Source organism: Thalassophryne amazonica, chromosome 11 (genome assembly GCF_902500255.1).
Source record: "Thalassophryne amazonica chromosome 11, fThaAma1.1, whole genome shotgun sequence".
Taxonomy (NCBI): Eukaryota; Metazoa; Chordata; class Actinopteri; order Batrachoidiformes; family Batrachoididae; genus Thalassophryne; species Thalassophryne amazonica.
This window is the reverse complement of record NC_047113.1, coordinates 73,317,017-73,335,237: the sequence shown is the minus strand read 5'-3', so window position 1 is coordinate 73,335,237 and position 18,221 is coordinate 73,317,017. Positions and strand designations below refer to the sequence as shown.

The window sequence follows — 18,221 nt, the reverse complement described above, 5'->3', positions numbered from 1 at the left end:
AGTGTTTACTTATATTTTGAAAAATAAGCTGCCTTTTCATGCGAGGATGGCACCACATTTCTTCAATATTTAAGAATGCATTTAAAATCATTAAAAATCCTGGGGAATACCCAGTTCAGCATAGTCAAGCCCTGCCAAAATGGCGACAGCCAGACCCACTCCATTTTTTTTATTTTTTTTATTTATTTTTTTTACAGTCTATGCATTTTTTTTGTGTCAGCCACGGGGCCCCAAAAGGATCCAATCCAGCAGGATGACACTCACCTGGACAGACATGATGAGCAGAGGTGTCACAACCATGTGTTTGCACTAGACTGGAGACGAGAGATTGCATCAGATGATGGCGTGCTTGTGATTAAGCTCTGTGTCCCATGGCATCTGTAATCAGCGTCTGGCCCAGATGAAAAGGCTCGCCGGCTTTCTGTGTTTATCAGCTGTTTCAGGTCCACAGCTGTCCTTTGGAAGTAGAGAGCGGCCTGTAAATAATAAATAGTTAGTGCATTTGTCTGGCCAGGAGCCAGCAGCGTACCCCCCCCCCCCCCCCCCACCACCACCACGAGGGAATGTGTTCGTCAATGTTTTCTTCATTTTGTTCCCTTTGATCTGTGCTATAAAAGGCAGGTCTCTGGGGGAAAATGACTAAAGTAAGTCAGACTTTAGTGAAGAATCCAGTTAACATTTTTAAAGTCTTGCTGTCTTTGAAATACTGACTTCCATTTTTCAAAGCCAAATGTTCCTGAAATAGTTTGAGAAATCGAACTGTACTGTAGGTGGGGGAGGGGCCACATGGTGGCTACACGTACTCATAGGCATTGTAATAGTTAGTTCCCATCTAGTGTTACCGCCACTGTCAGAGTAGGTTAGTTTAAAATAGTCTGGCAGTGCTCTGATTGCCAACAGCCACCTCACGTCGTCTCCTTTCATCCAAACACAGCGATAGAAGCTTTCATACAGCAAGAACAAAACACTGACATTTAAATGCAATTCTGATGCGGCGGCAACAGATCTGATTAATACATCTGAAATAGACTCCAAAAGCATCCGTCTGCTGCGCACAGTGCTCGCCGTCTGTTAATTCAACCCAGTGAGGTGATTGGCCCAAACAAAACCAGCTTCAGAAGAGTATCAAGTGTGAGGAAGCAAGCGCCCATCCATCATAAAATACCCAGATCATCCCAGTGTATTGGACTGGTTTCAGCATAAGAAGACGACGACACTATCTGGATTCCATTACAGATTTGTGGAAGATGAAGCAATATTTTTAGAATGTCGCCCAAATGCTACAGCGAAATGGCAGTGTTTCCATCAAGTGATGGAATGTGACTGTTGGGTTTTGTGCTCTCGCAAAATCTGTCATTCCAGCGAGGTTGCAATGAATTCCTATTGTCATGCCGAAAGATGGATAAGTCTCATTAATTATGGCCATTTTGTTACTTTTTCTAATGTAACATTGCCGTAGTGAATGTCGTATAAGGTTTAAAAAGCTCTTTGTTTCTTCCTCTTTTGGCACGTATGGTGTTGCGTATTCTAGAATATCATTTAATCTATAATAGCGGCCAGTGTTGCCACAGTTACTTTGAAAAAGTAATCCAATTACTGATTATTCCTTGAAAAAGTAACTTAGTTACTTTACTGTTTACTCAATTTTAAAAGTAGCTAATTTAGATTACTAGTTACTTTATTAGTTACTTTCAGCAGCTGCCAACAACCCTCTGCCACCTCAACATGAACACCTGTTTTTTGGCCAACACTCACTTTATAGTCACCCTTTCTTGACTTCAGTGAACATAAATACTTGTTTCATAAAAAATAATAGATATCTTTCTTGACCTCATATTTAAATGTTGACAGCACTGTAACAGTAAAACTTGCAATTTCTAACCTACATTGTTTATAAATGTAACTATTAAATTCTAACATTTTTCTAACCGTTAAATTCTCTCTAAACATTTTAGTTGTTGAAATTATTATTATAAGTAGTATTAGTAGTAGTAAAAAAGGCTTCAAAAGTGGACCTTTAATCTAGGGGTGGTGAGGAGAGCTGTGTCCCTGCTTCACTCCACACCCCCTTTCCATCTGGATTTGCCCCTGTTTTAGCATTTGAGCACAAAGAATGGATAACGTATATTTATGCAGAAAACACAACCAGATTAACAAGAAGGAAAGTTTTATCAATGTTTTTACATTGTGCTGTCCTCACAGAGTTTCGTCGCATTTGAGTGGAAAAAAGTGTTCGTTGTTAACGAGTCGTGGATCAGCTGTTTTTAGCGAGGACACACAGAGCGGCTCAGAGTTTTAAATAAAAGGGAAAAAAGTGTTAAAATGTCTTTGTAAAGCTCAGTGTTTCCATTGCAAATTTCTGAAATGAGGTGTTTTGAACCACGTGAAAAACCACTTAATGCGAGTGTAAAACCTTTTTTTGCGATATTTGCATTATTTCCGAAATTCACTTACATTAAGCATATTTTCAATTCACTACAATAAATTGCACAGTTCAGCGGACAATAAAATCCCACCAATTGGAATTCATTCTTCAAGCAGAGCCTGGGAGCATGTACTGGTGCCACGTTTCACCACATCTACCACACTATGAAAATGCCTCCTGGATGACAACCAGCCAGGCAGGCAGGCAACCGGTCCATTTCCACCTTTCAAAATATAACGCAATGCTAAAATATTCTGGCCGTATGAGTATTGTCGTCTTCATAATTTGCAGTTGTTTAATTATTAAGATCCTGTTGTCTTACGTACAAAGTACATGTTCAATTAGTCCCCTCTATCTATCAATCAATTATGAACAATATTTATGTGTTAACGGTGCCTGCAGGAGGGAGTGTGTGTATGTATACATGAGCTTTTGACAAGCGGAAATTAGCTTTAAGTTAGCGGAAGATAGCGTGCACACTAATGTCAACGAAATGACTTCTAAGTCACTTCAGAGGTGTTTATTAGGTTCCAGAAACAGTTTTCAGTTTTAGAAATGTTTATTTCTCGTTAGCTTTTACATAATATGTGAGAGGTGTTATATTTAGCCAAAATGAAGCAAAGTTAGCAGCTAGCAACACCAGGAAGTGACATCACCGCGCTAACATCTGTGAGATACCATGAAAATAGGACCAGAATGTGACTTTTTGACCGCTTAGAATACCTTTTAAAATAGGTCAAGGTTAGCCATGTTTGAACTTGTCCAAGGTCTGTGTCCCAAGAATGATCCCTGGTAGTAATAGGACTGGACTTATGCTTAGCACAGACAGACTGCCAGACGAAAAGCCTTTGCCATACCTGATGGTCATATTTGATGGCCCCATGTAAAAATTGGACCAACCCGTGAGCTAATTCTTCCAGACAACTGGAGCTTGCTCTTCATTGGGAGGGCTTTTTAAAACTCAGGTTCCCAGCTCTTCCCTCTGCCTGTGAATGTCACACTGCTGCATCAACACCGTTGCCTCCCGACAGCCCTGCCTCCACCCCGGCATCCACCTGTGGGCTCCAACTGGGGGAATAATTTGTATATCTAATAGTCATTCCTCAATATTGTAAATAATAATCTGCAGGGAGCAATGAGGGCAGACCCTCGATGCCAAACTCTAACTATGTGCTGTTGGTGCTGCAATAAAGATTCACAAACATGAGTTGTCTGACTGAAATAACCATCTGTCTAGGTGGAGTCAGGTGGAATGTGGGTGTCCTCTTGGCCTCTTCCTGCTGGTACAGTCCTCAGGACTGAGGCACCTGCATGCTGGATCATGCCCAGAGAATCACACCACATGGCTAAAATGTCACAGCTGATGTTCTCTCACCATGCAAAGGATTCTCCTCATCTTATGCCTGGTTCACACGGCAAAATAGTTAGGCTGATATCAAACTCGATCTTCACCTTTCAACAATCTTAAGGACACCCCGATTATTGTGATGATGCTAAAATAATCGTATCAAATATTCCTGCCGTGTGTGGTGTGTTAAGAGCACTCTACTCTGCTCAGAAGGATGCCAGGACCCCTTAGACCACAAATCGGGGATATTAAACCTGTTGAATTGTCTTGGCTTGATATTGCAGTGTGTGCGATGTCCCCCAAGCACAAATGAGCATGCAGCCTGCTGAATGTGATGTGTAGCCAATCAGAAAGCGAGGTGATGGGTGCACGGAGTGGAATCCAATAATCAGAAGGGCTGTTATGGCCAGTCCGGTGGTCACGCTGTCTCCACTCCTTTAACCAACGCCTTTTCTTTGTCTTTTTGTATCATTTTTTTTCTCCATTAGAAATAGTCCACAAACTAGCTCTGTTGCGTCTTCCTCGTCCACCATGTTTGCTTTCTCTGAAGTCCTGTTTAATCTCTCGAGATTATACAAGATTTTCCGTCTGACCTGGGAATGTTCGTGTGTGAAATCTGTTCATGTTTGGTGTGTTGTCTTTACCATGTGGCTGCACACCACACACTGTTCCACCAAAACTGTTAGATCTATGATTTTTTTTTATCTCCATGTGTGTGGTCTCTCAGGTATTGGAAACCTACAGACAATTTTAAAATCTTGCATGTGAACCAGGCTTTAATCTCCATAAGTAACCACTTGTTTGAAATAAAAGTAATTTCAACCAGACCTAGGGATCCTATGGACACATAGTAACAACAAGGTCCAGTCATCACAACCACAAAGGAAGCACCAGGACCCTGAAAACTTGGACCTTTATTCTTCTGTGAAAGTATCAGCATCATCAAACACCTCTGTCCAGTGGTCTCATGTGTCCATGAGACATGAATGTTACTGCCAAGATACCCAAATGCCCCTAGAAGTTCAACACTTTACCCATATGCAAACACACTTTGATTGCCGGGTGCAGGAAGATCTTAGTCTTGATCCAGGAGAATTGCAAACTCACACATGCCAAATCCTCACTCAGTTTATCTCATGTGGTAGTCAGGTTATCCACTGATTCCACAAAGATCACACCATCATCTGCAAAGTTGTTAAACCTTGGCACCTATGCTGCTGGTTTCCACAACTCGCCCTGACAACCGGTCCATGCAAGCAAGCACTCGGTGCTTCAGGATTGATTGGTGAATCAGAATCCTGGCACTGGAGATGAATTTGATTATAAACTAGAAGCTACTAAAGTTTAGACAATATTAGTCATTTATGTTCATGATAGTTCTGATGCATTGTAGAATAGGTTCAAATCCCACTCATGCTGTGTTCTTGGACAAGACAGTCTGCGTTGTTCTCATTCTGGCGTCCCATCCAAGGGGAGTCATAGACTCTCCTCCACTTCATGCTGTGGAATCCGGAGATGAGCACAAGCAGCAGTGGGTCTCGGGGATTGTATAGGACTTACAAATGTGGGATTGTTCAACTCCGAAATTACTGGTATTGTTAACTGTTGAGCTGCTGCCCTGTAGAGGTATGGGAGGCACACAGTGTCCTGAAGCCAAACAAAACTGGAATCAGCTCCACAGTCACTGCTGAGGCTTTGCTGTTTATTTTTGGATTCCCCCCTATTCTTTGGGTAAAACATTCCTCCAAAAGTTGCTCCTGTCTTCTTTAAATGCGTCTCTGGCTATCAATGAAACCCTGCAATTTCACCGAATTCCACACTGGCTGTGCGTGTAGGGACAAGCTTCGTGTCTTGTGTAACATGGAAGTCGTGGTACATAGTGTGTACGTGTTTCTGTGTCACATTCAGACGCTTCCTAATTAAGGAGCTCCGAGGCCACAGCTGTCTGCCTCGTTACACCTCTGCGGTCCTGCTAATGTCACCTTCACACACACCACCGACTCTTCAAAGTCACATCAGTGATGTCACATGACACAACTGTTTAGCTGCTCTGTGACAAAAGCTTTCTTTTTTTTCTCCCTATTGATTCAGTGGTTCAGATTTGCCATCAAAGGGAAAACAAGCCATTAGTCATTGAAAAGTTGGGGCTTGCCCTGTCCTGCTGAGAAATAGTAAAAAAAATAAATAAAAAAAGATAACATGTACCTGATGTAATTGTAAAAAAAAAAAAAAGGTGGTGTAATTATGGTACAATTTGTTGTCCATTTTTCTGCTTTCATCCTTTTCCAGCTGGCGTCTGCGCCAAGCCTGTAAACACAGGCACAGACTAACAAGGGTCATGATAGGGCCGTAACCCAGACTGTCCTGCTGGCTGCCAAAACAATTCATGACTAATAAATTAGATTTTAGCATTTTGGTGTCACAGAAATAGTTGAGCAAATACATATAGTCCAGTAATCAGCAAGGTGCATATTGGTAGATTATATAAAATGACTGTTTATTCTGCAACTTTGGTCAGTGTCAATTATCTCACTAAAATATATATATATATACTTTTTTTTTCCAGACACCTGTGCCAGGAAAAGACAAACCCCAGGCCGGGCCGTCTAAGGCTCTTTCTGTGGCTGATATTAAGAACAAGTTGTCATCAGCAGCCAAGGAGGTAAAACTGTCATCCTCGGTTGCAAATTGCCTCTCTTAATTGAGTGTCTGACACTTGTTTAAGCTGATGATTTAATGCACTTTTTCATCAGGGGAAGCCACTTCCGAAGACGGAGCAGAAGTTTGAGAATTTCGTGCGCAGCTCTTTTAAAATCACAGATAAAAACGTAAGTGGTCATCAGTCATTTTCTGCATGAACGATGCACCTTACTTTTATTTTGTAGGATTTTTTTTATTTCATCACGTGCGGTTCCTTTTATTGTTATGCCTTTTTCTTTTTGCCCTTTTTTGTCAGTATATTTAATTTCATAACCACTTAGCCTTGGGCTACTGGTGTCTAGAAATCTTCCAGATACTTTGCAGTTAGTAGATGTAGACACATTTATGTCAACCTCCATTTTTTTTCTTAAAGAGCTCTCCACAGTTACAAATATGCAATAATGCATTATTATCCCTCAGACTAATCTTATACCTTAAACTGTTCCGGAGTGCTGAGATGGCCGTCCGGCACGGTGTGTTCTGTTTGAGTTATATTCATTTTGGAGGTCTCCTCTGATATGGAATGGGAGTACCCCTGCCAAGACAAACTCTTTCCCCGTGATTTATTGCTGTACATCTTTTGTGGGTCTAATGAAGCAACTGGCGGTATGTTGATGGTACCAGTCTCTTTCACATTCAAGGCCTTAGAACAACTCAAGAAAAATTAAATCGTTTAAAGTGCTGCTGGAAAACTGCTTCTGCTGTTTTTCAGGTCATGAATTAGTTAGGCACAAAAATGTTCTGCACCCCACGAAGTGATATCATTCATTATTCTACTGAACACTTTTACAATTATGTATGTTGTATCAGATGAGCTTAAATGTGTAATTTTATTCCCCGTCATGAGAAAGTTTCCATCCATTCTTCAAATAGGCGCTAACTTTTTCTATGTACACGTGTATATTTACCAGGTTGATTTCTTTGCTTTGAAATGTCATAGGTTAATCTAGACGAAGGGCTGGAGGTCAGAAATGCACTCAGTGAAAATAGGAGCACAACCTTTTTGATTTGTTTTGTTTCAGTTGAGTTGAATTAGTAAATCAAATACGTATTCTGTCTACAGGTTTGGCCGATCAAAAGATGCAGATTAAACGGCATGATTATTGCACAGATGTGCCTCAGATTGGTCACAATAAAACACCAAATATAATTTTAAAATATGCAGTTGAGCTTGAACAATGGCCAGTATTCATCAGTGACCTACACAGTTTGCCTCACACGGTGTGACACGTTATCAGGTTATCAAGTGTGAGTCATTGTGAGGGTCCAGGATTGAAGGAACAACTGGACGAGTGTATCAGGGTGTTTGTGTTTCTGAAGAAGGTCGCACTCTTGTTTGCAACTGTTTCTAGATAAGCTCAGATGCATTCTGAGCATCCAGAACAGTAATTTTAATGTTTTGAGAAGACCATAAAGTGGACACCATTTGACTTATACAATTTGAAACTGTGGATATAAGTACTTTATTCCGAGAATAGTCAGCATTGATTTTATTAACATCCTGGTGTAAATAAGGTATCACCACGTGTAGAACTCAAAAAGAATGATAGGTTGAGTTTTCATTAAAAAAACAACTGCAGTGTGGTCAAATGTATTCATAAATATGAAAGAATAGGCTCTTAATAATTATTAACTATTGCATACTGTATTTTTTTTTCTCAAGATTTGTTTTTGCATAAGTTTGAAAAAAACAACAGATCATAAGTTTAGGATAAATTACTTATCATGAATTTAATTTTAGAAGTGGCACTAATGACAACACTCATACTGAACATAATTTTGTTTACATAGACTGATTTTGGAGATCAAGCAAAAATGCAGATGGGCTTTCTGAGGTCCCAGATAGCTTTTCTGATTTCCTTTTCTAACTTTCAGAATTTAGTAAATTAGCATATGGTCCATTGATACTTACGTGTAGACACTAGTCCCTAGAGGCAACTATTTTTGGTTTCAGATCTGGGCAAATGCAGTCCCAGAAATTTCAGAATGTGACAAACAAGAAACAGGTGTTGTAATCAAGTCAGTGCTGCTAAAAATACAAACTTGCAGAAACAAAGATACTATGCTGACATGGTACCAGCCTGTGATGTCATCAGGCTAACAGCCGCTAAATGTTTTGTAAATCCTTCCAGAGGTGTTAGCAGGTTACAAAAAGAGCATTTTCAGTTTTAGAAGTGTTTATTTCTCGCTATCTTTTACATAATATGACAAAGAAGGTATATTTACATGCAAACAAAACAGAATTTTGCAACTAGCTACCAATAATTTTTAAAATAAGATAAATTACTCTGTTGGGCGTCTGTGTGGAGGGGCGAGGCCGCGCAAAAGCATACGCGCTCTTGACGACGTGCATGTCAACGTCTACATGCTCCGCCTACCAGAGAGGCAGTGGAAACACAAGCCTAGCCAAACTTAACCGTTCTGACCCGTACCATACCTCAGAGGTGGGACGAAGTCACCATCAAGTCGCTCTCAAGTCCTGAATCAGCAAGTCCCAAGTCAAGTCTCAAGTCATCATGACCACCAGTTGTTTGCAAGCTCACTTGAGACTTGACTTGACAGTGACTTCGTCCCACCTCTGCCATACTGTGCCGTACCTACCCGGACTGCTCGGTGGAAACGGGGCTATCAGCTTAAGCTGGCTAAATCGTCAAGGTGTGACAGGCCTGTAACTCTAAGTTCATTCCCTTATGCTTATGCATTCAATGTCACTTGTAACTCTCTCTCTCTGATTCCCCAAATGCACTCATGTCTGTAGGAGGGAACAAAAACATGATGGTTACGCGACGCAATGCAAATGTACTTTGTGGAAATCTGGTGTTATAGGTCCAAAACTACCAGCAGAGGTTTGGGTGCTTGAGACACTGGCATTGAAGGGAGTGCAGGACAGTGCGTTAGGTGTTACAAAGCTGGACAGAATACGACATGAGAGAATCAGGAGAAATACTTCATAAAGTACAGTAAAGTAAGCGGAGGTGGTTTGGACTGTGATGAGAAGAGGTAAGAGTGATGAGAATGGAAGTAGAGGGGAATTGATTCATGGGGAGGCTAAGTGTAGGCGGGTGGTTAAAGTGGAAAAAAATACTTTAAGGGAAAAGAGCTGAGTTGGGAGGAGGTGCAGGACCAGACAGTACGAAGAAACTATCAGACATCTTGTGTGGATAACATCGATTTCTCAAAGCGCTCGTGTTCATCGAGGAATCAGTTCGTTAGCCGCACTTCTCATTATAGGGTCAAATCAACATTTTTCATGTGGTCATCAAAATGTTTTTTTTTTTTACAGTTGAGTGCAAAATAAATCAACAGAGCAGGTGAAAATTTTTATAGCAGAGCCAGCGCTGGGAGGTGGGTGGAGCTACATTTGGGAGAACTTGTTGATCCCAGTGTGTAGAAACATCTGTGGAAGTACTTTGGTTTCATCAGGCAAGCCTGAGATCTGTCAGACCTGGAGTACCTAGTCATACACTCTGGTATGTGCTGCTGCCCCCACTCTAACCCTCGTCATTCCAAAACACCCATGTGAAGTCTGCGTTCCCACCAGCGAGCAGCACAAAATCATTTTACAGTAATCGTGAATCCTGTCTCATTTGGATGTCCTTAATCAGTCTTTTTGTCATCTTCTCTCTCTCTGTGTCTCTCCGCACTTCCTCAGGTGGTGAAGGAACTCTGGAGTTTTGTTCAAACACTGAAGAGGGAGAAGAAGTAACACACTCGTCATTTCAAACCATTTGTATGTTTTGCATTCAGTGAGAAGTTTAAAGGCGATTGCAACCGACTGCTGAAATTACGTAACGCCAGCAGCGCAGAGATTCAGGTTTTACATTCATTCCCTTTTGTTTTTGGATGTGAAGAAGCGCCTCATGTTCATCACTCCTCCGTGTGTAACAGGTGATGAACTCCACATGGGGGAGCTGTCCCCTTCAGCTTGTGCCAGCTTCTGCCACCTACAGGAAAGTAAAGTAATAGCAACCGTAGCACCTAAAGATCAGGTTTTTGTTTTTGTTTCTAGATTGGTAATTACGGTCTAAAAAGTAAACGTTCTTTTCGCTCCTCCCTTTTCACTCAGGGTCTCCAAAGTGGATTTGATTTGGATCCGCATGTTGATTAGTGCCAGATGCCTCCCTTGATGCAGCTCCATATTACAGAGAAAATGGTCACACTCGGTCTTAAAGCTGGAAGGTCACCCAAATTTCACTAAACTAGCAAAACGTAGTTTTTACAGAAATCCAAGCATTATAATGTGGGTTTGTTTTATTAACATCTTGTAAAATTACAGCTCATTTTGATGAAGAGAACATATTGATCTGGAGGGGAATTCCAAAACGAATATTTTTTCTTTTTAATGGCATCTGCAGGAGGGCATGTGTGTGCACACGCATGAGCTTCTGAAAAGATTTGAAGTTAATTTTGACCGCAGGTGATGAGTGCGTATGTAGCATGCACGCTAAATTGAGTTTATTCGAAGATTTTGAGATACATTTTTTTATGTCCTGTAGGCCATAATTGTTACAGTTAAAATAAAATTAAAAAAATACTATGTGCATTATTTTTACTTTCTATTACTGACAGAAAGAAAAAAAATTAAGTTATTCCTGATATTCTGATTTTTTTAAATGCACCTGTCAACACAGAATGTCTCCCACATTAAGTAACAGCAGTTACAGTTGAAACACTTGTACCACCTCCAGGCTTTAAGAACTACAACTTCAGTTTTTTACCCATCAACCCAGAGGGGCTTTGTTATCACCTGCATCCGTGATACGACCCCATTGTGAACATGATGCACCCATGCTGCATTATTACAGTATCACCTTCTGACTGTACATGGACATTTGGGACATTAGCTTTACTGTGACCTCTGTGACCTAGGCTGAAGGGTCATAAGCAGCTCTCACACCTGGCTGCATTTTGAGCCATTTTGTGCCACCATGGGCCGAGATACAGATTGGCAAATCATCAGTCACGTCCAGCAGGCACACCACTTGGCAAAAGTTAGGAAAAGTCCTTTTTTCCCAGAGCTTTGTGGACCCACCTCAGGCCCACTGAAGCTTGGCTCAGGATGGCTCGAAGTTAACACTTGGAAAACTTGGTGTGCACGCCGTCCTCAAATTTTGATATCTCAATAAAACTGTTTCTGTGCTTTGTGTGAAATCTGGACGCCAACTTGCATCAAACCTGCACCGGGCTGCCCGGAGTCGAGCACAATGTTGTCAGGAGTTCTTCCAAGCTCCAAAAAAGTTCCCTGACTTGTGCTGCTCTTTGCTGAGCAGTGTGCCGAGGTGTTGTTGGGAAAATTCCACTCCGAACTCCACCAGGTGTGAGAGCAGCTTTACAGTTGTGTGTTTCTGAACTGCTGTCAAAACATTTTACAAAATTAATTTTACGTTTATCTCCTGCACCAGCACAGCTTTTTAGAATGAACAAAACTGAACCAGGCCTTCAGTAGACTTTAGATCCCAGTGTCGCCAACTGAATGGTCCCCCCTAAAAATTGGTCCGCCCTGCCTTCACTGCAAATGTGTCGTTTCGGACCACAGCAGCTCATCTGAGTCTCTTCGCCCAAAGCAGTCAAAGGGAATAATGTGATTATTAACCATCAGATGGCAAAGTAAAACCTCTTAAATCATTCTAAAGTCAGTTTGAAGCAGAAACAAGGAGATAGTTGCTTAACCGTGGCTGACATTCTGAAATGATGTGGCACAGCAGCAGCACATTAGCTGTGGTGCTGTGATCAGTCCTCCATCTTTTATTATGAAATAATGTTGAATTTATGTGGAAATGATTGTTGTACAAAAGCTTCAGATATCTGTCGCTGAGGTAGATGATGACTGGAGTGCAGTTTGAAGCAGAAACAAAGCGATAATTGGTGAACCGCGGCTGACGCTCAGAAATGACGCTGCTGACTCTTTGAAATGATGCACAGTGAAGGCAGGGTGACTAATTTTTAGGAGGGCTGTTCAGTTGGTGACACAGTCATTCAGCCGTGGCTCATCTTGTGATTGGATGTTCCATTTGATTTGTTGAAGATTCATCAACGTCTATGAACAAGGCGGTTTATTTTTAACGACCTCTAACGACACAGACAACATTATGATGTCTGCCCTTGTATGATCATTCAGGACGCAAGTTTTCCAGTTTCGATGAGTTGCAGGATTGAGATGTAAAATCTAAAATTTAGATTAACACTCAGTGCCTGTAGGTGACGCCACCTGTAACACTGCTTTTCTTTCAGCATGTAACTTCAGCATCAGCAACTGTGACCAGAACCTATGATCAGTGCACAGGTCACATCGTTTTCTGGGCAACTTCAGTGGTCACAATGACATAACTTAAACTACAGTCCTGGATTGTAGGTTCACGTTGGTTGTTGTGAGAGGAGAACTTAGGGTTTTGTCCTACACCTGACAAGGTCACAGGGTTAGGAATAGAAAAAAACAGTGATACAGAGCCAATGGAAAAGCAGGGAATTTGTGGGACTCATTTATTTTTTTGCCTGTAGATGGTGCAGGTTGGTTCGGCTGCATCTGCGCGTCTTAAGTCTCTTCACTTAAAGGTGGCACAGATCAGGTTGGAACAGCAGGTGAGAACTTTGGGTCTGAAAATGCATTCCTAAAGCAAAATGAGAAATTGCAGAATGTGCCGTTGAATGTCTCCTGTTCAATCCCATAACGTGAAAAGTTAAGCAGTAAGCAAACAAACAGGTTCATGACTGTTGTGCCGTTAAAGTTTTGAGACCACTGATACCAGAGGACAGTTTTGACAAAATTTCAACCCAAATGTAGTGACATCACACTCATTTTAACTGGATTAGTCTCACTTTCAACCTTAAAAATACACTTTCAAAATATATGATTAATGTGTTTGGGTAAGTAGTTTATGTAGTACTTTATGTAGAATCAGTGATATTACTTTTTTATGTATAATTTTGAGTTTTGTTTCTATTAACACATTTGTAAAATATTTTAGTAAAAGACAAGCCATCCTCCCCTGTCTTAAAAATAATATGTTTGGCAAACATGAAAATTGTACATTTTATAATACCAACTGTCAGTTGTGTTTTCTTTACAGCTATAGTTTTGTTCATAAAAGGGTTGTTTGAACGCAGAAAAGTGACATTATGGTGCAGAAATGTCCGTTTTTCTCTCCGTTTGTTTGGGGTATGAATGCTCTATCTTTAAATTAAAACATCTGGAATTTGTTTTAAAACTCTTGAAGTTCCCTCCATTACCTGATTCAAAACAAGGACGTAAAGATTAGCTAGCTCCAGACAGACATTTGAGTTGGCGTCATTGCTGGATGATGTTCTCAAAACAAACTACAAATTTAGGATTTTACATTTACCCTGTTATACTGCAGTCAAATACTGGAGGGTCTTCAGCGTATCTTCACCTTTAAAAGCGCCATAATTATTTTACACTCTATTTCAACACTCTGATGGCAACACAGCCGTTGACATTGTATCAGTTTGTTCATCAACATCTTGTATTTGGCATGTATCCACCATCTTTAACTCTGTGTTAGTTAGTTTAACTCCGTTTGTAAAGGGTAGCTAGCTGTTACTGTGCCACACAAGCTAACTCTGTTCTAGAACGTATCCTGACCATCTAGTGTTACATTTTAGTCCTTGCAATGTTTGGTTGGTGGTTATGTCACAGTAACACTGTTGAGCTAACCCAGCCTTATATTTTCTTTTTCACCAATGATTTTCTTTGGAATCTAATATCCGTACAAGATCTGAATGTTCTGTGATAAATGTCCACTTGCGTGTATGTACAATGACAGCAACTGCACAATTTTATTTTAAGTGAATGCATAATTTGTCTTCACCAAACATCTTGTTCAGTTTGGCGCTATTGTCATCTGTTTTAAATGTGTTTTTGTTGCTGTTCAGTACTGAAATGTTTTATGTTCGATAAACCCCCTTTAAATAATTTTTTGATTTCTTCTGTTTTCCCGCTGTTTATCGTGTTTTGACATACGACTTTACTCTGCTTTGAATGAGTGGTTTTTAGTCTGTGTTTTAATTTTAATTTTGAAGGAAGCCTCAGAACATGTAAAAGAGATTAAGTTGTGCTGATATCTTCAAATGCATATTGTGTCCTTTATTGATATTAATCTGTTTTTGGTGAAAATCTGTGTTGGTAAAACAGAAGAATGAGCATAATATAGGTTTGTGTTTCTTCTTGGATAAAATGGGTTGCAGTACCTTGACATTTATATTGAGTTGCAGATGATTTTTTTATATGCTGATGCTGGCCTCCTTTTTTCCTTTTTAATTTTGAAAGTATTTTCACTGCATTAAAAAAATTGATAATTTGTCCCATTGGTCCACTGATATGCTATTTGTAGCCATAATATTGTTTCAAAACTGACTTCTAAGCCTGTTTAAAAAGCCACAGTGAACTGTATATCAAATTTGAACATAAACACATTTTACTGCATGTTCTGTTATTTAAGAAACTAAAATAAATGAAATTGTAATCAAATCTCCCTTGGTATCAGTACATGATGGCCAGATTCATTCAGAATAAACTGAATGAAATTGCATTTATGTTCTTTATTCATGAATTGTTGAGAAAATACATGTTCATCCTTTTTACAGTTGCAGAATAAAGCAAATGCTTTAACTGACACTTTCCTGACTGATTACTGTGTAGATGCTTTATTCAGTTCTTGAATTCTTCTCAGAAAAGGTTGTAAGATTAAGTAAGCCCAGGTAAACCATTTATTCAACTATTCGAAGAAAGATTTCACACTCATCGATAGCAGATTAAACCTTCTCATTAAATAGCTTATAAATGGGACATTTGTGTAAAATTTGTTGGTGTCATCAAAATAATTTATTTATCCCAGATTCTGCTGCAGATTTTTCCCACATCATTTTTAATGATATAAATGTATATTTTTACCACTTTTATTTACATGAAATCTGTGAAAAGTTTAAAGGGCAGTTGGGGATTTTACTGGTGATAACAGATGTACAACTCATGATGTTAGAAATTAGTGTTACTAGAGCTTTGACTTAGAATTTGGAAGCCATAGCTGTCTGTGTACATGCACTCCTTGTGGGTACAAGAGCCAATATTGAGCTTTAAATGATTTTATTTTAAACAGTTGGGGTTTCTGGGGCAGAGTGATTGTACATTATACATCTGTAACAGGAAAAAGACCCAATAACTTGGTGCTGAAGTTACAATAGATTAATGTAACAGAGTGACTTGTTGGCCTTAGTAACCATGTTTGGAGATGTAAAAGCTGAAGCATTTATCCCCAAGAACATTACCAACTGTTGGATGTGGTGGTGGTAGCATCATGTTCGGAAATTAAATTGATGTGATGGTTAAACTCTTAATTTAATGTCACTTTAAATCTAAGGAGGTTTTTTACTCATAAAGTAAGTCCCTTCAGCTGCTCCCTTGTTTGCACTTGGGGTCGCCACAGCAAATCCAAGGTGGATCTGCATGTTGAATTGGCACAAGTTTTACGCCGGATGCCCTTCCTGACGCAACTCCGCATTACATGGAGAAATGTGGCAGGGGTGGGATTTGAACCCGGAATCTTCTGAACTGAAACCAAGCGCATTAACCACTTATTCCTCAATAACGAGGAAGCTCATCTCTTATTAGATTCCAGGATGGGACAGTGGATGCAGATATGACAACAGTCCCACTCTTGATGTGCGCTGTTTGTTACAGATGCTGCATGTGGTTGCTACAGGAAGCTTCTGCTGGTCAGGATTTTGCTTTCTCTCCTTTGTCTTTCTCCTCCTCTGTGTTGTTCGTCTGCATTTTCTTTTGAACACTTCTTCCCAGGTTTTCCAGTCGATGGAGCAGTTCTTGAGGTTGTGCTTCAGGAGGTCCTTGTAGCATTTCTTCTGCCCTCCTCTGAACCGTTTTCATTTGCTCAACACAGTCCTTGACAGATCCTTAGCCTGGTCCAGCGGCTGGGAAGTCCAAGATGATCAGTGTTTGAGGACCTGCTGCAGTCTTCACCAACCTTCACAGCTGCTGGGTGACAAGCCATCACCTCCTCCTGCCTTATCTGCCGTTGAGGACTTCTTGTTTTATCAGAAGCTTGGGCCTTCATGGTTACCACAGCGGCCATGGGGCACACAACATCCCCACCGTATTTCACCCCATAAGCAATTCCCTACTTGATCCGTTACCCAGGTGTCACGACGCAGATGAAGGGTTGGATTTTGACACCCATTTTGTTAATTATCACTAAACATTCTGACATAATTTTGCAACAAATATTTAATGTCATTTGTATTCAACTCCATAAGCTGTGAATACTTGTGGGAATTCCATTTATGGTTACTGTACATCTTTGCTGACACATGGTGGCGCTGATTTCCAGGCATGAACTTCAAAGTGAGACTCCATGAAGACATAAACTGATGAAGCTTTTACCTGAAGTTTGACTCAGGCATTACTTAACTGCCAGCTGAAGAGACAGACAAGTTTTTGCCCCGTAGCCACGAGGAAATGAGGCATGCTAGCGGATGCCGCCATGGGATTTTATGTTCCAAACAAGATAACAGAGACACGTGGAAATCCCCCCCTTTGTGGTTGACTTGAATTCCAGTCCGGGATTTAAATGAACCACCCTGTAGGTATTGACACACATATCATCATCACCATCATACAAGCACATACCACACAGGAAACACTGCCCGCTCATGACTTCTTGCCCTTTTTTGTATAGCTGTCACACGTTCATCAGGTGTTAAATGCTTTTGAAATTATAATTTTCTGTATTTTATCAATAAAGTTGTTCCGCACTAACTGGCACCGAGATTTAAAAAAAAAAAGTAATAGCCCCCTAGATACTCTGTGAAATAATCCAACTGGATTGCAACTTGACTACAATTAAGCCCGGGCTAAACTACTGCAGCCCTGTTGACTTTTCAGCAGCGTGAAATGGTTTAAAAACTCATAACTGAGAATGTCAATGGAATATATCATTTAGAAAGAGTTAAACAGTATTTCTAAGAGACTAGACTTCGAGGCAACCACAGTGAGAACTATCATTTCCAAATGGAGAAAGTCTGAATGGTGGTCGTCTTCCCTCGAACAGTCAGCGCAACAAAATTCCACCAAGAGTCCAAACAATTCTTCCAAAAAGTCTCAACATATAATCAGAGGAATGACAGAATATGCATCAGTTGAGGTCAGCTTTCATGAATCCCAACAATATGATGCACATTTTCCACCAAACAGCTTGATGAGCAGCTTTGTGTTGTTGGCTTAGGGTTCTGGAGACTCAAGAGGTGAAGGTGGAACTTCTTGGAAGACGTGGAACCCGTCTGAGATAAAGCTCACCCAATATTCAACAATAAGAAAATCGTGGCATCATTTAAACATGATCCTGAGAGTGCAATGATGTGAGGAATGAACATGACCTGTGCGTGCTGTGACAGAATTCTTAAGAATGTTACATCACCAGTCTGTGAGGTTGGTTACGCTGTAACAAAGCAATCTCAAGACAGAAGTAAAGGAGTTTTGAACCCAAACATTTGTGATAACTATTCTCTCATGTAGCATGTTTATGTTTAATTCAATTCAATTTATTTCATTTATTTTGTGGCAAATCACAACAAGGCATTTTGCACAAGTAAGGTCTAACCTTACCAACCCCCAGAGCAAGCACACAGGTGACAGTGGTAAGGAAAAACTCCCTCAGATGATTTGAGGATGAAACCTCAAGCAGACCAGACTCAAAGAGGTGACCCTCAGCTTAGGCCATT

The 18,221-nt window shown here is 40.4% G+C and overlaps 1 protein-coding gene across 2 annotated transcripts in view; it reads left to right on the top strand.

The window, feature by feature from the left end:
- Positions 1-15,103, top strand: part of npm1b (nucleophosmin 1b) — a 37,807-nt gene extending 22,704 nt beyond the window's left edge. Inside the window, exons 9-12 of one of the 2 annotated variants that reach the window (XR_004563774.1) lie at positions 6,340-6,435; positions 6,527-6,601; positions 10,126-11,932; positions 12,446-15,103. Coding sequence is in view for 1 of the 2 variants with exons in the window: in XM_034182159.1 (XP_034038050.1) it covers positions 6,340-6,435; positions 6,527-6,601; positions 10,126-10,179 (225 nt within the window). In the remaining variant the exon portion in view is untranslated. Of the gene's footprint in view, positions 1-6,339; positions 6,436-6,526; positions 6,602-10,125 lie in introns of both variants that reach the window. The other variant, XM_034182159.1, reaches the window with a different exon arrangement.
- Positions 15,104-18,221: the final 3,118 nt, after the last annotated feature.